Raw genomic sequence first — 23,157 nt, 5'->3', positions numbered from 1 at the left:
ATTTATCCTCTCTTTCTGGGCTCTTAAAACCTAGCATAAAATGTGGAAGCATTTTCATCTCTATTACCTGTATGTACTTATAAGGGAAAATAGTTGCGCTTTTTAACCTTCTCCCCATACCCTCAATTTTAGGTGTACACTCTTTCTGTGTCTGGTGATCGTCTAATTGTTGGAACAGCTGGCCGCCGTGTACTGGTGTGGGACTTGAGGAACATGGGCTACGTACAGCAAAGGAGAGAATCTAGTCTCAAGTATCAGACCCGCTGTATTAGAGCATTTCCAAATAAGCAGGTAATATCCATGTTTAACAGTGTTATTTGTATTCTTTAAGTTCAACCTTTTATTATAGTTCAATGTAAACTGAATATTCCATGTCTGAAATATTCTTGGGAAAAGGATGAGAAGCATTTTGGTCATTTAAGATCAGTGTATCCACCTGCTTATAATGACACATCTTATTCCTCCTCCCTCAACATGCTACTACCTGGCTAAAACCTCGCCCAAACAAATAATATTAAAACTATTAAAATTAATCAATTTTTTTTACATTTTGTACTACTCTAAGGGATTGATTTTCTCTTCTGATCTTACCAAATTTCCTTTGAAATCTGGTAACAACCTCATTTACAACACAGGAGGCTGTACATCTTAATATCGCTTGCTTAAGATGTGGTAATCATACATCAGCACTCAGTCGCATAGTTTGTAGGAACATGTGTTTTTCCAGTCATTTTTTTAAATGTGATGAAGACTTTTGATTCCACTGCCCTACTGAAGGTGATTTCTAGATGCCCACCTCTTCAGTGAATTTTTCCCACTCTTCTGTATTTCTAACAATCAATTTTCATTCATGTCCTTTAGTAAATGGTCTCTTTGTTAAATGAAATTGATCCCTATTACTTACCCTACCTAGCTTCTCATTGTTTTATGCATTAAGGTAATTCTCACTTCAGTGTCCTTTCATCCAAAGTAAACAAGTCCACACAAGACAAACTGATTCCTTAGTTATAATTCTCCAGGCTTTGTAAGATATTCACACATCCTCTCAAGCTGTCAAATCCTTCCTGTATTGGGATTGCAACTTTTCATAAAACTTCGGTCAACTACGATCTAACTAAAGTACGGTTCTACATCTTTTCCAAGCCCTTGCCATCTTTAATTCTCTGTGGGGTATGGTGAATAGAACCAAAACTTAGAAGTGTTTTCATAAGCAAAGTTTTGTGCAGTCCAGTGTTACATACAGAGGTCCTTAGTGATACTGATAATTTACCTTTACTGTGGCTATCTCATCAAGCTTCTGCATTTTATGAAAGATCGACTGTTACTCTTAAAGGCTTTTTCAATAGTTTCTTCCAAATGCATTCCAACATAATTGCGCTCTAAAGTTTTGTGTCCTGTACTAGTGTGTCTCTTTCATCCATTTCATTTTCAGTGTGGTTATTTTCGTAATTTCATTTCATTGTTTGGGAGGCAATAGTGGTTTATTGGCCAAATTATGATTGTTACCTGCTATTCCAGAGCTTTGACAAAATTGGTTTGTTTCTGTTAAAAAAAAATCAGTCTTGATTTGTTGAAGTATTTCATTAGGCCCCTTGGTGCTCAGGAGGGTGAAATTTTAAAAATAGTTTTTAACGTTAATGTGAATGAAAACTATAAGTTGTCAGTAGCCAATCTGGTGACAGCCATATTGACTTTTTTGTTGTTGCTTCCACAAGCTGTATTAGAGGAAAGCTAATTGATGTTGGATTAGAAAAGCTACCCAAATGATGGCTCAGTTTAACAATGTATGTCTGGAAGTGTATGGTCATGCACTTTGGTAGAAGAAATGAGAGGGTTAACTATTTTTAAATGGAGAGAAAATACACAGACTGAGATGCAAAGGGACTTGGGAATCCTTGTGCAGGATTCCTTAAAGGTTAATTAGCAGGTTGAGTTTGTGGTGAAGAAGGCAAATGCAATGATAACATTCATTTCAAGAGGACTAGAATATAAAAACAAGGATGTAATGTTGAAACTTTATAAATCACTTGTGAGGCTTCACGAGGAGTATTGTGAACAGTTAGGGCCCCTTATCGTAGAAAGGATGTGCTGAAACTGGGGAGGGTTCAAAGGAGGTTCACCAAAATGATTCCAGGATTGAATAATTTAATAAGGAAAGGCCTTGATAGAGTGGATGTGAAGAGGATATTTCCTCTGGTGGGAGTCTATAAGACCAGAGGACTCAGCTTCAGAATAGTGGGGTGACCTTTTAGAACGGAAATGAGGAGGAATTTCTTTAGCCAGAGGGTGATGAATCTGGAATTCTTTGCCACATGCATCTGTGGAGGCCAAGTCTTCATGTATATTTACGGCAGAGGCTGATTCTTGATTGGTCAGGGTAAGAAGGTATAAGGGGAGAAGGCTGGAGATTGGGGCTGAGAAGAAAATTGGATTAGCCGTGATGAAATGGCAGAGCAGGCCCGATCGGCCATATGGCCTAATTCTACTATATCTTTTTGTCTTATGATTTTAATGGATCTGTATGCAGGCAGGTGAGCAAAATTTCAAGTGATCCTGCTCTATTTACACTGTGTAAGTATAATCTGTTACCTGCATTTCTAATACTCCTTTGTATTTAGACTAAGTTATGAATGGATTCTCTTGCAATTTCTTGAAATCAAGATTTTGGGAGGGTTAAATAGCTTTTGATTAATGAAAAGCTTTGAGTCTAGTTTGTATAATCTGTGCATTGTGTATCATTTTTAGGGCTATGTTCTTAGTTCAATTGAAGGACGTGTTGCAGTTGAGTACCTTGATCCTAACCCAGAAGTACAGAAGAAGAAGTATGCTTTTAAATGTCATCGATTGAAAGAGAACAACCTTGAACAAATTTATCCAGTCAATGCCATTTCATTCCACAGTGTTCATAATACATTTGCTACAGGTAAGATATAACTTTAAAAAGTTATAAACTTTACTAAAGTATATCCTCTAACTTTAGGATCAAATTTCAACTTTTCGATTAATTGGGGCCAGTTTTAAAAAGCAGTTATTTTTTATACCATTTCAGTCTCAATATGTGAATAATTTTGTGTGCAGATTTCTATTTGTTCTAGGCCTGATTGCTGTTGCTTAGGTTCCCCATCTAGCTTTTTATTTCCCCATTAAAGGATATATGGCAGAATTGATTTGACTTGTGTACTGAAAGCTTTGTAGCTTCTGGGTTATTTTCCATATCTGCTGTGCTTTCTTCAAAATGCTAGCAATCAAAGGTGGGTTTTGGAATGTTAATACTTTTCAGTTTATTTTTGAATTTATTCTCCTAACCATATGAGCAGTATCAAATCTCAATGATTTAGGCACAAGGACCCAGACTTGTGAAATTTGCTAATTTTTGGTAAATTATGCCTAAACTATTTGGAAGCATTTTAATCTCAAGGATGTGAAATATAAACAATAGAGCAGGGGTTGCAAAATTTTTTGAAAGAGTGTGCCCAAATTGACAATAATCTTAAAAAAAAATTATCTCACGTCCCCTGGTAATTTTGAGCAGATTAATGAATTAGTCACAACTCTGAATATTCATAAGGAAAAGGATGAGTCCTGTTGCTTATTTATGTGTTTTACTATTAATAAAAGTGTAACAGAGACAAATTGAAATAAATGAAGCATTTTCAAAAACCTGTTCAAAAATTAATAATACTTTTTCAAAAACAATTTAAAAATAACATCATTTCTAAATAGTATTGTAATTGTAGCCATTTAGTATCCAAATTTTGCTGTGTACACCAGGTCTGCGAGGATTTCAAAGCTTAGATAATTTGTTATAATATGCAATAAATTAACTTGGCTAGTAATTTGCTGATGGCATATTGGAATAGCATTTTACATTCTTCATTAAATATTCCAAAGAATAGTAGCTAAAATGCATCCAGATATAATAAAGCAGCGCATTTTAAAATTACCCCTGATGCTTTGTGTGCTTTGCTTAAACAAAAGAATTCCAAATGTTCAGTTTAAATACATTGAAATTTGCAAGTCATAACTAGTTTTTAAAATGGATATTTAAGCAGCATAACACTCCTGTTGACAATTGTGGGTAAAGTTCAATTTAGGATGTGAAGGGAGTTGTCTAAAATTCAGATTTTCTTAGTATAAATCATATTGGAATGTAGTTGCTGATAGTAATTTTAGAGACTGAATTTGATGATGCTATCGTTAATGTGAACAGATGAATTAATTTAAAGCAGCAGACCTTTGAATTGGTTGAGAGGTGTGGTTAGTAAATTACTAGGAAATTGCCAGTGACCACCAGGTTAGGTGCAGATTACAGCTTGATTAGCGAGTGTGTAGCACATTGGACCTTGTGCTGGCTCAGAGTTAAGCCAATGACATTTGGGGAAAATATCAGAATGGTATTTAAGGTATGACTAAAGTTAAAATTTCAGATAATTCCAGAATATCAATGGAGATTTTGAGAGCGGTAACACTATTGGGAGAGGGATTTACGTATGCTCTTCATGAGAGGGTATGTTTCCTAGACCCTCTGGTTTCTTTCCATGTACCAAGGATGTACTGGTAGGTAACTCCATGAGAAAATGGCAAAATAAATCAAGTGAAGTATTTTGTAGTGGTACAGAAAAATAAAGGAACAGGAATAGGGCTAATGGTTCTACCCAGAGAGCAAGTAAGAGCAGCTTGTAGAATGGTGCGAGCTCAACAACTTAAGCCCCAACAAGACAAGGCTAAAGAGATAATTGTGGTCTTTAAGGAAGGTGCAGTGAGTATCCAGTGGACTAGTTTCATTTTGATTTCCAAAGATGTTGTCTTTACTAGAGACATTTATGTAAAGGGAAAAAAGATCACTTGAGGTTGATTCTTTCGTTCTCATTTGGTTCCAAGTATTCATAATGTGGCAGTTGGTTCAATTAGGTTATTCCTAAATTTTGTTCCTGGTATATTTTATGCATTTTAGAGTATAGATGCGGGTGTATCTGTTGTGGAACTGGTGGGTGAGGAGTGGAACTAAGTCTGAAGACTATCTTTGCTTAAAGCCAGAATTTTAAAGCCAGTGTAGCATTTCCTTTATTTAATGCATTTTTATAGGAAAAGAGTTGACTGAAGTTATAAGATGGGAACCATAGTAGGGTATTGGGTTTCATGGCATGTGATAGGAACCAAAAGAGGGTACTGGCCAACATGAGTTAGATGAAGGTGCTTGCAAATTCTTCTGCCTTTTTATGTACACTTATTAACTCTGCTGTCATACAGTATAGAATCTCATACTGTGCCCATGGCAAATCTCTGCCATGCTCGATGGATTAGCTTGACCTAGCAGTTGGCCCTGTGAAATCTATGGTGTAAGGTTGCTAATTGTTAATGGAATCTTGATCTAATGGAAAACAGTATAGATCGAAAATTGAGGAACTTTAAAAATACAGGAAAGCAAGGAAACAAGATAAATTCAGCGTTTTTAGGGTTTATGGCATATGATAAATAAAACTCAAAATTGCAGATGCTAGAAATTTGAAATAACGTCAGAAAATGCTGGAAATATTCATCAGGTCCAGAATTGTTGTGAAAAGAGAAATACTAGAACTGGGAAAGTAAGTAAACTAATTTCAATTTGCAGAGGAAAAGATGGATAGGACAAAGGGAATACCTCTGCAAGGATGAAGCCAGGGTTGCTATGGTGACATTAATGAAGCCATCTGTTTGATGGTCTAATGAGGACTGAGAGAAAACAGAGGCTGTGAAAAGCAGCTCAGAGCTGTTGTTGTAAACTGAAACTAAAAGGGTAATGTTGAAAATGGGCTGTGGGTCTGGCAGACTGGAGAGAGAAAAACAGTTAATTTTGCAGATGGATAACCAGCAGAATTACAGAGGAAAATAGATATATTGGTAATGTTGAAGTCTTAAATGTAGGAAATTAAAGAACAGTTTTTAAAATTTTATTATCTGATGATACTGTAATTATACTATAACAGACTGGATATTTTAAAGAGTTTATGTGTAATTTGCTGACAATGGGCAAAAACCAGCTTATAAGAATGTGCTAATTATCTAGCACAAGTTTTTAAAAAACTATGAAATAGCTGCCTGCAAACAACTGGCCTTGTACCCAGAAATTAATCACATTACAATCTTTATGCAAATTAGGCCATTGTGAATTTCCAAGAAGACTCCCAAAATGAAGTTTGTTCTTGCTCTAAGGACATTAATGGGCAATTTCTTAAAGCTTTAGAACTTTTTATTTACTTACAAAATACTGATTTTTAGCAAAGTAACCAGCAAATAATGGTAGTGTGGTTTTTAATTTTTCAGAATTTAAAAGATTATTTGCTTCTGGGTATATTTTCACCAAACCGCTTAAATGTATTAACTGAAGCAGAATCTTGAAATAAATCAAATTAGAGATGCTGCATATTTGTGCTAGTGTTTGGCACAATTAATCATTCAATGTACTCAAATAGATCTTTCAGGAATCGAGAGAGAAGAGCAATTGAAATTTAATGTACTCAGATTGTTATTTGTACCAGAGCAGAAACAAATTTCCTAGTTTCATTACTTGTCTGAATAGGTGGACAACAATGTCTTGATGACTAACCATCTTGAACATTTACAAAAGCCCCATAACTTTGAAAGTAACCTTCGTTTAATTTTCGGAGTGACAGATCTTGATGCTGATGCTCTGGAAGACAAAATAGATTACAGCAGATGGGGCAATTTTGGAACATTTTTGAACACATTCAGTCTGGAATACTGTGTTTATTCATTCATGGAATGGGACATCATTGGAATAGTTATTCACCCTTGTTGCCCTTGGAGATGTCTGCCCAGTACCTTAATATCTAAGAAGCCTTTTTAGGTTATGTTTCTGTGTTTTTATCATTGATCTAAATGTTATAAATTATAGCTTTTAGTCTGCAAATGAAAGTCATGAGATTAGTGGAAATGTGTATATTTTAGAAATCTATAAATGCAAAAAATTGGACAAGAAATGGACTATTTGACCCTTTGAGTCTGCTCCACCATTCAATGCAGTCATGGCTTAAATGCAGCGAGTGCTTGGTTTACATTGAAAACTGATGAACTAAGCAGGATTAATAGAAATTTTTTGTTTTTTTACAAATGGGAGTTTCTAACTCTTGTGTTTGACAAGTGATATTGTACTAAAGCACTTTATTTAGAGCAGTAGATTTCAAATAAGACTGGTGGGGATTTCAAATGAAGCTTAAGCTTATTTAATACAGTATATTGACCTTTTAGAAGTTTTAAAAGTCTTACCAACTGGTGGCCATCAAATCAAACTAACAGACATGTTTAAAGCAGTGTTTTAAGTATAAGAAATGTAGCAGTAATTTACAGCAAACTTTTTTTATTTAGGTGGCTCTGATGGATTTGTGAATATCTGGGATCCTTTCAATAAGAAAAGATTGTGTCAGTTCCACCGCTATCCCACCAGTATTGCATCGCTTTCCTTCAGCAATGATGGCTCTGCTATTGCAATAGCATCATCATACATGTATGAAAAAGGTGAAATAGAACACCCTGAAGACACTATCTATATTCGGCAAGTGACAGATGCGGAAACAAAGCCCAAGTGAGTTTCTCCTCAGCTGGCTTTTATCCTTTCTACTATTTGTCCAAACATTTATTAATTTTTCTAATTTCACGAAAGAAATTGATGTTGAGTAGATAACACAGTTGCTAGCAGAGCTAGTATTGATTTTATCTTGTTCTCCCAAGCTTTCAATATCCGTTGGATGATAGACGTCATATTGATAAAAATGTGCCTACTTGTTTTCTCAGACGGTATGTCAAATGTATCTTTTTGTGTAATGTTGCTTAGAACAAATGCCTGGTCTTTTACATTAGAAATATTCTCTCATTTTCATTCTTCTGTGTAACATTGTTCAATTATGGAAGACTCAAACGTTGAAATGTGTGCAATTTTCAGCAACGATAATTATAAACAGCTATTAAAATCGCAATGTGCGAAATATTTCAGCTGCTCAGATATGCTGATTCTTGGTCTAGCTGAAAGTTCATCAGACATCCAATCTGAATTTGTGTGGCAGAAGACCGAAAAGATGACAAATAGCTATCTACCATAATTCTTCATGTTTTAACCAATTGTAAATAAACTTATTTCTGAGGTTGAAGCATACTCAAATTTCCCTTTCAAGTTCATTTGTATGCATTTATTTTGTACCTTTTAATGTTTAAAATTTCAATAAAAGATATTAATAAAAAGTGATTTTTATTTGAGGGTTTCTGTATTTCTGATCTAAGTGCCAAATTGTACACATAATATCAATGGAGACAGATGCAGATACATAATAAGACATTTGACACTTTGCCTGATTGTAAGCTTGATTTTCTCAAGCCTTTCTTGAAAAATATTAAAGGGTTAATCTGCATGAAACTTGCTTAAAAGTCAGTAAATTCTAGGATTTGGAAGATTAATAAGTTAATAGAAAAATAAGGACGAAAATAGCAGAAAACCTATCTACAGAAATGGGATTTTTTAATTATAGATGAAAATATACCTGAAGCCACTTGAACAATATAATCAACTGCTTGGGTAACAATGCTAGTCCTCCAGAACAGTATGAGGTGTTTTCGTTAGGTGGAACTACTGCAGAAGCAACTGGGCTTTGTATCTGCAGACCTTGCACATGATTTCTAAGCTTCCTATTCTGCCTCTAGGTGATACCAGCTGTGCTGCCTGGCTTGAGGACCCTTGTTGAGATGCTGGAAGAGGTTGTATAGGATAGCTTGACACTTCTAGATCTTTGTGACCAATTAGTTATTTTCCAGTTGGGGAATGGAAAGACAAAAGAAAAGATAAAACGGAATTTTATTGGTGTTTATTTTATGATCAGCTTCAAAGTATGTCTGATGAAGGAATATCATAATCAAAAAATCCATTTAGCAGACTCCATATCCTATTTTTGGCCAAGCTGATTTTATAATCCTTGAAAACACTGCTCGAGATTTCTTCAGTCTGCATAGTTTTCTAGTGGACTTGAAAGGACAGACACATTTCTTGGTTTCAAACACTCAAGTCTTAGTTAATCCTTTACACAATTACAAGAAAGATAATGGTCCTTGAAGGGTACAGGTTATCCTGCTAGACAGCTTTAATTTGATTGGTAACCCATTTCCCTAAGCTTTATTTTCTAACTTGTAACAGCATTTTATGGAGCTGTATCTGACCTGGCTTGTAGATATGGTGGTGGATGGTTGGGTTGCAGTGTATTCTATACAAGCAGAAACTACATTTACGAATGTTTTGCTTAATTTGCAGCTTGGCTGTTAATAGTTTCTACATGTGTTCTAGCCATTTGCATTGAACTGTGGAGAAACAAACAGCTTAATTACAGTTGCCCTTTGGGTTGTTATTGGGGAGTGTTGTGTTACATGAATAAAGTGTTGGGTTGCAAGTCTGTTACCACATTACAGAATGGATAACTGTAAAGAGGGGGAGAGAGTATGAAGAAAAATAGTTTTAAATTCTGATTATTACATATTTATAAGAGGCTCACAGTTAATGTAAGACTAATCTAGAATTTAGCTGGGTGTAATTTGAAGAATACCATACAAAATCAGAGCAGGAGTAGATTACCTGGCCTCAAGCCTGCCCTGTTACTCAGTATGATGATGGCTCTTACACCCAGGTCTCACCTCATCTGCCAGAACCCTCACTTAATTTTCTAAAACTTTATCTACTTCCACTTTATATTCTAATGAACTACCCTTCATTATCCTCTGGAGTAGAGAATTCCAGAGACTCACTAACCTCAGGGTATTGGGAAAGAGAATGGAATTTCTGTGCATCTCTTATTGAGAAGCAATGAGACTCCTAGTAGTGAAAACCTCTCAACATCTATCCTGTCATGTACTCTTCACAATAATATTATAATAATATCACCCTTTATTCTTCTAAACTTGAATACAGACCTGACCTGCCTAACCTCTCTTGATAGGGCAGTCCTCTCATTACATGAGTTGGTCTGAGGAATCTTTTTTGGCCTGCCTCCAGTGCAATGCAAGGGAACTGAAGTTGTGTGTGGTACTCCAAGTTTGGCTTTGCTAACACCCTGTACAATGGTAACAAACAAAGCTTTCCTTTTCCTCTGCAATAAAGATCAATATTTATCCTCTTAACCAGCAGCATCTGCTTGCTAATCTTTTGTGGTTCATGCACAGGAACAATGAGATCTCTACTGTATTTGTTTTCAGTCTCTTTCCATTGTTATAATGTGGTCATATGTGTATTTAGTGACTGAGATGTGGTTGATTTCCAATGTAAAGTTTAGTTTGCTATTTTTTTTTTGAGATTTTGTTTATTCATACTGACACATTTGTTGTTCAATATTAGAGTGATAGAGTGGGTATTGAGCAAATCAAGGGGTATGATCATAATCCTACAAAATAGCCTTGGTGAAAGATCAACCATTATCTCAACAGATGGTGGTGCAGGCTTGATAAACTGGATTGTATTTGTGTTTGTAAATTTTTACAACAGGAACTGATGGGCATGATTAGATGTGCAACACAGAGATACACTGTTTGGAATATCTTAATTAGGCTGTAGGATGAATAAAATTGGAGACTGCTGATCAGGAAGCTCTGACATGCCTAATATTAAATTGACAATTGCTTTGATCGATTACACATTTCTGGAAGAGGGGAAATTATCTCCCCAGGAATCTAGTTCAGTTCCGCTAGAAGACAAAATGTCAACTGTAATCAAAGGAATTAGTGCAGTTCATTTCTTTAATTATAATTCAAAAGGAAGACGATACACAAATTTGTCCTGATGAATATTTTTTGAATAATTTTGGGTATATTTTATCAATATAAATATCTTTATCTATGCACATTAAATGTCTCCTCTTAAACAAGAATACCAAATACACAGTGCCTATTAGAAATATTCCCAACCCCTTGGAAGTTTTCATGTTTTATTGTTTTACAACATTGAATCACAATGGATTTGATTTAGCTTTTTTTGACACTGATCAACAGAAAAAGACTTGCGTCAAAGTGAAAACATAATCTACAAAGTGATCTAAATTAATTAGAAATAAAAAACAAAATAATTGATTGTGTAAGTATTCACCACCTTTAATATGACACACCAACTCATCACTGGTTCAGCCAATTGGTTTTAGAGGTCACATAATTAGTTAAATGGAGATCACCTGTGTGCAGCTAATGTGTTTCAATTGATTGTAGTAAAAATACACCTGTATCTGGAAGGTCCCACTGCTGGTAAGTCAGTATCCTGGTAAAAACTACACCATGGAGACAAAACACCCCAAACAAGGTTATTGAAAAGTACACGTCGGGATAGATACAAGAAAATTTTCAACTCACAGATTTTGCCTTGGAGTAAAGTCAATCATCAAGAATTGGAAAGAATACAGCACAACTGTAAATCTGCCTAGAGCAGGCCATCCTCAAAAACTGAGTGACCGTGCATGAAGGGGGTGAGTGAAGGAGGCCACTAAGAGACATGACGACTCTGGAGAAGTTACAATTTTCAGTGGCTGAAATTGGAGAGAATGTGCATGTATCAACTGTTGCCAGAGTGCTGCTTTGTGAAAGAGTGGCAAAGAAAAAGCCACTGTTGAAAAAAACTCACATGAAATCTTAGCTAGAGTTTGCCCGAAGTCAGCTGGAAGAAGGTTCAATGGTCTGATGAAACGAAAATTGAGTATTTTGGTCATCAGACTAAATGCTATGTTTGGTGTAAGGCAAACACTGCACATCATCAAAAACACACCATCCCTACCGTGAAGCACGGTGGTGGCTGCATCATGCTCTGGGGATGCTTCACTGCAGCAGGCCCTGCAAGGCTTGTGAAGGTAGAGGATAAAATAAATGCAGCAAAATACAGGGAAGTCCTGGAGGAAAACCTGATGCTGTCTGCAAGAGAAGTGTGAATTGGGAGATATGTTTTCCTGCAAGATAATGACCCCAAACATAAAGCCAAAGTTACACAGGAATGGCTTAAAAACAATAAAGTCCATGTGCTTGAGTTGCCAAGTCCGAGTCCAAGCCTCAATCCAATTGAGAATTTGTGGTTGGGCTTGAAAAGGGCTGTTCACTCATGATCCCCGTGCTATCTGACAGAGCTGGAGCAGTTTTGTGAAGAAGAATGGGGAAAAATTATAGTGTCCAGCTGTAACGGCTGCCAAAGTAGCACCTACTAAATACTGACTTGAAGGGTGTGAATAATTATGCAATCAATTATTTTGTGTTTAATAATTATAATAAATTTATACCAATTTGTAGAAATTAGCTTTCACTTTGACACAATAGTGTCTTACCTGTTGATCTGTATTAAATAAGCCAAATTAAATTCACTGTGATTCAATGTTGTAGAACAATAAAACATGAAAACTTCCAAGGACGGTGAATACTTTTTAAAGGCACTTGAATGACTGCCATATTTATAATTGCTGGATTTGACCTGCAGAACATTTCGAAGACCATACATGAAGTACCTTTTATTGCCATTCCGTCCAGATGTTTGGAGGGAAATATTTTGCAGATAGCAGCTGGCATATTCCTTTCATGGTTTTTAATAGAATCTTTTACATGATTTACTGTTTCTGTGGTTTTTAGGACTCTATGTTATATAATTTGAAATATACTCTTTATGGATTCTGGTTTGAGGTTTAATAGATTTGTTTTGGTTTTTCTGTAGTATTCTAGCTAGAGGTGTCTTTCTTTGGTCTGTTTTTTGCTGGAATATGCCTTCTTCATTTATGAATATTAATTATTGGATAGTAAATAAAGCTTTTGGGATCCTTTTCCTGTTAAAATTTTCCTCAATTTGTACTTGCATCATAGTTAGATAATTAGGAGAGTGCCGTGTTGCAGAAATTGGGGTTTGTAATCTAAGTAACTAGTTCAGTGCAATACTGGATGTCATGCATGCAAGAGGCTTGTTCTTTAAAGTAGATGAGGTAGTCCTGAAGGTACTATTTGCAGATTTTGGCTTAGGAGGCAAAGGGGAAGTTATTTCTTAATTGTTATTTCTAAGGGTTTTAGTGACTTCCTTTTTAAAGTCATTTTCAAGATCGCTCAATGTAATTTAAATTACAGATTTACCTTTTGTCTGGGCCTGGTTATAGCTGGAGTAAAGTATAAGTTGTTAATGTTGATATTCTGCACCCTTTGTCTCAACTTTATTTCAACTGTACTGCATTGAGGTATCTAAGATCATAAAGTATCTCTGTGTTGCATTCTCCCCTAAGCTGAAGAGTACATTCGGCCCTCCTTAACCGCGAATTCAATCAACCGCAAATCGCGAAAACCCGGAAGTGCTCTTCCAGCACATGTTCAAGCATGTACAGACTTTTTTTTCTTGTCATTATTCCCTAAGCAATGCAGTATAACAACTAATTTACATAGCATTTACATTGTATTAGGTATTATAAGTAATCTAGAGATGATTTAAAGTATACAGGAGGATGTGCGTGGGTTATCGTGCATCGTGATTGAAAAAAATCAGAAGTTCTCTTACTAAGTAAGTCGGAACAGGTACATCCAGTATTATTTAGCGTCAGTCAACGTTTGTCTTAGTATATAGTATATATTTTACCTTTCTATGTATATAAAACACTTAAGAACGTATGTTTCAGCGCCGGGCTCGGGAATGGAAGTTCTTGGGACTCAGGACAGATCGCTCCCGAGTGCGCTTTCCACTGTGCCGGTTTGATGTGGAGGATCAAAAACCCAAAACCTAATAATAAAACCACTGTGTTGCTTAGTAATAATCGTAGCTTTCATCGAGGCGCAGCCTTTCTCACTTTATTCTTTAAAATTGTTCCAATCGTTGACCAACGTAGCCTAACGCTTTTCCAATGACTGATGGCGTTTCACCTCTTTCTGATTGCTTTATTATTTCCACTTTATTTTCAATCGTGATCGTGGTTATTTTCGTAAACAGAAACACCGCGCATTTAGAGCTCTGGCGCCGGGTCCTAATGTCCACCGCACTGAGACAGGTTGAATAAGGGACTTGAGCATCTGCGAATTTTGGTACCTGCGAGAACCAATCCCCCGTGGATAAGGAGGGCCAACTGTAATCACTTTCTTGATTTCTATTGTTGACAAGTTATATATAAATTACAGGTTGAGTACTCCTTATCCAAAATTCCAGAATCTGAAAATCTCTGAATCTGAAATTTTTTTGGTTACCGATATAATGTCACAAATGGAAATTTCCACAAGGCGCTAGAAGTGTTCCCAGGTGATGTGCAGGCCGTTCTGAGAAGTGATCTCACATATGTAATGAACAGACATTAATGAAAAATAGAAAAACACTTCAGAAAGTGAAAAATGAAGATCATGTATTGAAAGAGTGGATTCATTAGTGCTGGAGTAAACATAATTGCTTAATGGTATGCTGATCATGAAACAAGTAATGTTCTATCACAAACTTAAAAATGGAAGGTAATTGTTTAGTGTACAAATTATTTTAAATATGCTATATTTGTATTTCTTAATATTTATATATCTGCTGCCAGAGAAGGAAACTGGCGGCCTATCACGCAAGGCAGCTCACTGTGCCCAGAGGATAGGTCTCTGTGTTTGAGTGGTCTCTCTCTTTTGATATCAGAGGATGTTACCGTTTATGGTTTGGACTATGGAATATGGACTTCAGTCTTATAGTTTTTATAGTCTGTGTTTTTGCCTGTTCTTTCTCGTTTTGTTTAGTTGGGGAAGGAGGGTTTGATGTTCTTGTATTATTATTGTGGGGTGGTTGTGAGTTGATGTTCTTGTGTTTTGTGCGGGGGAGGGAGTTGATTTTCTTGTTGTGTTTTGTTAGTCTTTTTGTTCGGGGTAGGGGTTAATGTTGAGTTTTGTGTGGGGAAGGGGGTTTTTGGGGTTGATAATTGTGTTGCCGGTCCATTTTTGTGCAAGGGGGTGGGTTTACTGTTTCTCTTTGAACAACTTCTATGATTTTCTTTGTTTCATGGCCATCTGTAAAAGACGAATCTCAGAGTTTTATACTGCATGCATACCTTAATAATGATAAAAGTGGTCGTGGGCAGCTATTCAGCTGACAGACTGTGGAGGACATCAAGTCAGACTGTCCGCTCTGTGAGCTTTATACCAGCTGTACATAAAGATGAATATATAATGTAAACAGATTTCATGTTTAGACTTGGGTTCTATCCCCCAAGGTATCTCATATAGATGCAAATATGCTGAAATCCAAAACACTTCGGCCCTGTTTTGGATAAGGGATGCTCAACCTGTGTTATCTTGGTCTAAATACTAATGCATAGGCTTGACTCATTTATTCTGCCAGTACCTTTGCTATTAATAGGAGACATGAAGCATATTATCACTTACAGAGTACCATCTGCATTAAGCATTCATTGTGCCATAATATTGAAAGATTTGTTTTCTGAAATGTAATTTGCTGCACAACATCTAGATGTGGTGCCAGATTTTAATGGTATAGGGATCATTTGAAAATTTACAGTTTTGCCTCCTTGGATAATCAGAATATCTTTTTGCCATTTACAAAATCCTTTGCTTTGTAGTCCCTATAATGGCACAATTATAAAACAATGTTCTTATCTGAGTTGGGAAGTGGGCTAAATTGCAATGTCTTGATTTTAAAACTCTCTGTAGAATCATGGTTATTCAAGCACAGGAGGCAGCTCTTTGCCCAATTGAGTGTGTGCTAGCTTTTTGAACGAATAATGCAGTTTATCCCATTCTGCAGCTCTTTTTCGATGGCCTTGCAAAGGTTTTCCTTTGCTGTTACCCAGTTCCTTTTGAAAGTCATAATAGAATTGTGATGTAGTCTTGCATGAAAATAATTTTACTAATGTCTCTTTTACACCTTTAAACACCTGAGCACATATGGCTAAAGGCCTCTGTTTCTCAATTGCACTAGAATTATATATTGCAAACTGCTAGTTTACAATGCTATTCTAATCCATTTAATGTCTTTGTGAAAGTTGTTTTATTAAACAAGGAGAAAACAGTTTCCTATTAAAGGAAATACAATTCCCATAGACCTACTGCTAGATGAGACCCCAGTTGACAACAAATGCAAGAATCATCAATAACCCTTTAATAACATTTGTGACAGTTCAAATGGGAAGTCCACTCAATTGATCTAAGAAATGAATGGTTGTCCAGCAATTCAGGATTCTCTCATTTCCTCTGCTGTTCAATACTCCTGGCAACATTGAATGAAAGGGTATTTTTAGCTTTTGGCCCATGGCACTACTTACAATCTCTTTCCAAAGTCCTTTTCAACAGTGGAAAATCTGATATACACATGGTCCTAAAACTTATGGTCACTATGACAAATTGCTGTAGCAAACAAGCGTTAAGCTATTTAACACATTAGCCATTACCACGAGTGGTTTTTAACATAGTTAGCTGTAAGTATCACAATATTAATAAACTAAGTAGGATATGTAATAGTTATTCTAAACTGATTACAAAATGCTTCCTGCTTTCTGTGTCACACTACATATTCCACTGTATATTACTTTTGGCTAGAATGTGCAGAACTGGCACTGCTGTCCTTGCTCCCCTCACACCCAAACATCTACAGGCTGGGCTTGGGAGAGCCTGGCTTGTTAACCTTGTGCCCACTCAACTCCATCAGTTACTAGCCCCAATGCACAGAGAAAATATGCTACTTGAGCTTTTAAATGTCTGGGAATATTTAAAGCAGAGATTAATAGTTTCTTGATTAGTAAGGATCAAAGGTTAAGGGGAGAAGACAGGAGAATGGGGTTGAGGGGAAAAATAAAGAAGCTATGATCAAATTGCAAAGCAGGCTCAATGGGCAGAATAGTCTAATTCTACTCCTACAAGTATGGACCTAAGGCATTGAAGGATTTTGATAAGTATTACAATTGAAGCAAAAAAAAACCCCAAAAAGTTAAATTAGACAGCAGGTTTTTGGATCCTACATTAGTATTGTCCAGGAATAGGGTCAGTTGGTAGTACTACACTGTGATGCTGTGCAGTCTCAGCAAGAATGGACCCCAATAGCCTTTGTAGGAGCTCAAGTCTCATTGTCATACCCAGATCCTTAGCACATATGAATAGCATTGAGTACTGCCTCTGTTTAAATGGCTGAAAACTGATAGGAAGAAAACTGCTGTCTACAGTCAGGGCAGTTTAGTCTTCTGCCTCTTCTCATCCTTCTTACCAGAATGTATCTATCCATCCCACAAGCTTGAAAGGTTTCATGAAACTCAATAAATTTGATACTCTCTCCTAACTGCAATTGTCTTCTGGTAAAATACACAAGAATGATTTTGAATTAGTTGTAAAAGATGATTAAATTTGTGCGGTTGGAATTGGTTATTGAAATCAAAATATTATCATGACAAGGTTAGTCTGTATTTACAGAGATAGTTTGCAAGTGGCCTTCTACATCCCTATGTAGCAGATGGCTTGCAATTTCCTGGATAGTTCCAGAGAAGTATGGTTAAGGATGGGCTCCTGGGAATTACTGAGATTTTAATTTGATTAGGTAACAAAAATATAGCCATTAATAGTAATTGTGGCATCATTTCGTGACTGGAAGCAATTGGCCATTGGCAAACAATTGGTCCCAGTGGGAAGACTGCAACTGCGTAATACTCAGGCAAAAGCAGAGTTAAGCCACTTATTTATAATTTTTTTTAATGGTAATTGCATTGCATTAGAGCAAATGTCGACTCAGACAATTTTTATTTAACTGAATTTAATGAACAAACCAAAAATGAGTTTAATGGGTTAGGAAAATTTCCAGCAACTAACTGAAATACCCTAAACCAGGAATTGACTGTAATAGCTTAATGATTATTCCTTTTTGGTGCATCAGAGTTATACAGAAAGCTATACAGAATGCCAATCTCAGCCCATTTTGAAACTGGGCTCATAAAATGTAGCTGTCTAAATATCTTTATTTGCATTTTCAAATAAATTTAAGCTTGTATTTTTTAAAATCTTAACTGAACATTGAGACATTCTCCAGATCCTGATAAAGGAAGGTATGAAATATAACATTTTTATTTGAACATTATTAATTTTGTTTTGAGTAAGTAAAATTTAATTGCAGTCTCAATCAAACTGGAGAGGCATTCCCTGGTGAAAAATAGAACTGGTCATGCAAGAACCTGTTTTAGACACTGATATAAGGACAATGTGAATTTGTGATTGTTATCAGAAGCATAGGTAACAACAGGGTTTCGCTTCCAGATGAGCTCAATGCCTTCTGTACTTGCTTTGACTGTCAAAACATGGAGGAACCTTCAAGAACTCCCATAACCCTTGACTACTTTGAGGCTGATGTGAGAGCATCCTTCAGGAGGGTAAACCCATGAAGAGCATTCCTTAGAAGTTTGCGAAGATTTGGCATGACATCTAAAACTTAGACCAGTTTCCATCGACGTGTGGTGGAGAGTGTATTGACTGGTTGCATCATGACCTGGTATGGAAACACTAATATGGAATGGAAAATCCTATATAAAAAAATAAAGCCCTCTCCATCATTGAGCACATCTACATGGAGCACTGTCACAGGAAAGCAGCTCTATCATCATGGACCCTCACCACCCAGGTCATGGTCTCTTCTTGCTACTGCCATCAGGACTCACACCACCAGGTTCAGGAACAGTTATTACTCCTCAACCATCATGCTCTTGAACCAGTGGAACAACTTAACTCAACTTCACATGTGTCCTCACTGGACTGTGCCCACAACTTATGGAATCACTTTCAAGGGTATTCATTTCATGTTCTCAATAGTTATTACTTTATTATTATTATTTCTTTTTAATTTGCACAGTTGGCTGTCTTTTGCACATTGGTTGGATTATTCCTGAATTATTGTCTTGTGGAATCAGACTCTGTTACCTTGATCAACCATCAGAAATGCTATCTGAGGCACATTTTAACAATGGGTAATCCTTGGCTCTGGTGGGAAAGCTCCCCAACACTGTGGTTTCTTGTTTCCCAACCTGAATTCATATTTCTAAACAGGTACACAGACATTTAAGCCAAATTTATATTCTGTACAAAGCTCAAGATAATACATTACAGGAACAGTAGGCGAACATGAACAAAGACCTTTCTTGCATTAGCTCCAGTATTGTGCAGAAAGTGATGCAGGCCATGGATCAATGAAATGTGATAGAGAGAAATGTCTAGAGGAGGGAGCTGGGTTGAAGGACTAAGCTTAGTATCTGGGATTTGGGAGGTTGGGAATTGGAATAAGTATGCTATCAGGGATTTCAGGGATATTAGAGAACAAAACCAATATGGAAGTGAGGAAGTTGGGTGGGAGGGAGTGAGAGAATGCACCAAATATAAAACAATGCTTAGACTTTACTCCCTTGTACACTACACCTCAGCTATTGCACAAGTGTCATCACTATTAAAATAAAAGTAGTCCTCAGCTTGGTTTGTATGGCTTGGATTAAAGTGGTTTGTGCTATTTGAGGGCCTCAAATGTGTAAGGAGAATTTTGATTGAATTTCCTGGTTTGTGTGTCCTGCACAAAAGACCCAATAACATTCACAATGAGTTTTCAAATATATATGTTGGCTTGGTGCACAATAATTTCTAGTCCTTTATAATCTCTTTTTGTATGCTGAATAGCTTGTGCATCATCACTTAGCTGGTTTCCTTACTGATACTAATATTTTTCACTAATATTAGAGGTAAAGGCAATAAGCAGACTGTGCAGAGTACCCCTGTAGCTGTTACCCTTAATAACAAAAATACTTCTTTGGTTACTGTTGGGATAACCCACCAGTGAAAACTTGCAGTGACCAGATCTCTGGCACAGAATGGGGGAGAAGAGGAGATGTTCATGACAGGGGATTCAGTAGTTAGGGGAATAAATAGGAAATTCTGTAGATGTGAAAGAGTTCCATTGATAGCATGTTGCCTCCCAGGTCAGGGTCAGGGATGGCCTTGACAGGGTTCATCGCATTTTTAAAGAGGACTGTGGGCAGTCAGAAATCATACACGAGGAAGTCTGCAGATGCTGGAAATTCAAGCAACACACACAAAACGCTGGTGGAACGCAGCAGACCAGGCAGCATCTATAGGGAGAAGCACTATCAATGTTTTGGGCCGAGACCCTTAATACATTTGGTTCCAACCAACCAAAGGATGAGGTCCTGAAGAATGAGTATAGGTTGCTAGGGAGGAAACTAAGAAGCAGGATCTCAAGGCTGTACCATGTGTCATTGAGGGGAAGAATAGTATGATTTGTTAGATGAATGTGTGGCTGAAGAATTAATGCAAGGGCTTGGGTTTCAGATTTGTCCATCACTGGGATCTCTTATTGGGAAAGTATGACTTGTACAAGAGGGATGAGTTACAAGGAAGGAACTTCAATGTCTTTGAGGATATGTTTACGAGAATTGTTGGTGAAGGAGTAAACTAGGCTTGTTGGAATTAGAGTGATAGGTCAGATGATGGAGCAGTTGGTGTAAACGTACAAACATTTGTAGATGCAACATACAGAGAGACTGAGGAAGGAAGGGCAGTGGGTAGGACATAGATGCAATCAATGAAATGGGTTGAAATAGAAACATAGAAAACCTACAGCACAATACAGGCCCTTCAGCCCACAAAGTTGTACTGAACATGTCCTTGCTTTAGAAATTACTAGGCTTACCAATAGCCATCTATTCTTCTAAGTTCCATATACCTACCCAAAAGTCTCTTAAAAGACCCTATCATATCTGCCAAATGTGTTTACTTTAATGCGAGAAGGAACAGGAGCTAGGATAATGAACTCAGAGCATGGATCAATACATGGAACTATTCCATTACAGGGACTTGGCTGTCACAATGGCAGGAATGGCTGCTGGGATTTCCAGGATTTAGAATGAAGTAGAATGATTCAGGGAAGGAAGTAAAAAAAGTGGGGAAGTGCAATTGTTATTAAGAGATAGTATCGCAGCTGCAGAAAGGGAAGATACTGTGGAAGAGTAGTCGATTGAGTCAGTGTAGGTGGAAATCAAAAACAGAAAGGGAGCAATCACTATTGGGAGTATTCTATAGACGCCACAAGAGCAACATAGATTGAGGAAATTTTGGAAAGGTGTTGTCATAGGTGATTTCAACTTCCCTAATATTGATCGGCATCTCTTTAGTGCAAAAAGTTTGGATGGAGCAGAATTTGTTCGATGGGTCCAAGAAGCATTCTTGACACAATATGTGGACGGGCCAGAGAGGCCATGCTGGATCTAGTACTAGGGACTGAACCAGTCAGTACGGGTAATAAGCCCAGTCTCGGTTGGTGAGCATTTCAGAGACAGTGACCACGTTGCACTGGCATTTATCATAGCCTTGGACAGGGATAGGAGCAGGCAGTATGGGAAAATATTTAATTGGAAGAGTACTTACTATGATGCTGTTAGAGCATCGAGAGCATAAATTGGGAACAGATGTACTCAGGGAATGTGGAGGTTATTCAGGGAGCACTTGCATGGGGTTCTCTGTAGGTTTGTCCTGTTAAAGTAGGGAAAGGATGGTAAAGTGAACAAACCATGGTTGATGAGATGTGGAACATCTAGTCAAGGGAAAGAAGGAAGCATACTTATGGTTTAGGAAACAAGGAAAAGACAAGGGCTCTTGAAAGTTATAAGATATTCAGGATGGAACTTAATTAGGGACCTAGAGAGCTAGAAAGGGCATGGGTAGACCTTAGCAAGTAGGATTAAGGAAAAGTTTGCTGTCAGTCTAGTCATCCTTCTGTTCTTCATCCTAAAATTAGCCAAACATGGTTAAAAGAGTAAATGTGCTTAGAGTCAGAGGAGATGGGAGAGGTCCTTAATGAATACTTTGCTTCAATAATTACCAGTGAGAGGGACCTTGATGAATGTGAGGTCAGCATAAATCGCTAATATGCTGGAACATGACAGATGATGTGCTGGAACTTTTCAAAAACATTAGGATGCATGAGTCCCTGGAGTTAGGAGGGAAGAGATTGCTGTGCCTTTGGCGATAATCTTTGCTTCTTCACTAGCCATGGGAGTAGTACCAGAAGATTGAAGTGTGGCAAATGTTAAGCCTTTGTTCATGGGTAATAGGGATAATCCTGGGAATTACAGACCCACGAATTCCGGTCACCTCACTACAGGAAGGATGTGGAAAGTATAGAAAAGGTGCAGAGGAGTTTTACAAGGATGTTGCCTGGATTGGGAAGCATGCTTTATGAGATTAAGTTGAGTGAACTTGGCTTTTTCTCCTTGGAGTGACGGAGGATGAGAGGTGACCTGATAGAGGTGTATAAGATAATGAGAGGCATTGATCGTGTGGCTAGTCAGAGGCTTTTTCCCAGGGCTGAACTGGCTAGCACAAGAGGGCATAGTTTTAAGATGCTTGAAAGTAGGTACAGAGGAGATGTCAGGGGTAAGTTTTTTACGCAGAGAGTGGTGAATGCATGGAATGGGCTGCCAGCGACAGTGGTGGAGGTGGATACAATGGGGTCTTTTAAGAGACTCTTGGATAGGTACATGGAGCTTAGAAAAATAGAGAGCTATGGTTCAGCACAGCATTGTGGGCCGAAGTGCCCGTATTAGGCTGTAGATTTTCTATATTTCTATGAATCTTACATCAGTGATGGGCAAACTAATGGAGAGGAATCTTAGTGACAGGATTTATGAACATTGTCTCATTAGGGCTAGTCAGCATGACATTGTGAGGGGCACATTCTGCCTTTTGAGTCTAATTGACTTCTTTGAGGAAGTGACAAAACAAATTGATGAAGGTAGGTGTATAGGGACTTTAGAAAGGTGCTTGACAAGGTTCCCCATGGTAGGTCAATCAGAAAGTCAGGAGGCATGGGATCCAGGGAAATTTGGCTGTGTGGATTCAGAATTGGCTTACCCTCAGAAGGCAGAGGGTGGTAGTAGATGAGCGCATTCGGCTTGGCAATCCATAGCTATTGGTGTGCCATTCTTTTGGGAACCCTGCTCTTTGTGATTTATATAAATGACTTGCAGTAGATGAGAAAGTTGAAGGGTGTGTTAGTAAGTTTGAAGACGACATGAAGAATGGTGGTATTACGGATAGTGTCTAACAGCCTTTCTCAATTCTTTTGCCCCAGAGGAACCCTTGAAATAACTTTTAGGTCTCAGGGAACCCCCCTACTTAAAAAATATT

At 37.3% G+C, this 23,157-nt stretch overlaps 1 protein-coding gene across 2 annotated transcripts in view; it reads left to right on the top strand.

Moving 5' to 3' along the window:
- The window catches only part of bub3 (BUB3 mitotic checkpoint protein), a 54,798-nt gene that overhangs the window by 13,818 nt on the left and 17,823 nt on the right, over positions 1-23,157 (top strand). For both annotated transcript variants that reach the window (XM_059947755.1, XM_059947754.1), the window contains exons 5-7: positions 133-291; positions 2,746-2,923; positions 7,366-7,582. In XM_059947755.1, coding sequence (XP_059803738.1) covers positions 133-291; positions 2,746-2,923; positions 7,366-7,582 — 554 coding nt within the window. The remainder of the gene's footprint in view (positions 1-132; positions 292-2,745; positions 2,924-7,365; positions 7,583-23,157) is intronic.

The sequence above is a fragment of the Hypanus sabinus genome, chromosome 22 (assembly GCF_030144855.1).
Source record: "Hypanus sabinus isolate sHypSab1 chromosome 22, sHypSab1.hap1, whole genome shotgun sequence".
Taxonomy (NCBI): Eukaryota; Metazoa; Chordata; class Chondrichthyes; order Myliobatiformes; family Dasyatidae; genus Hypanus; species Hypanus sabinus.
Note: the sequence above shows the minus strand (reverse complement) of the source record. Positions and strands in the feature narration are given on the sequence as shown.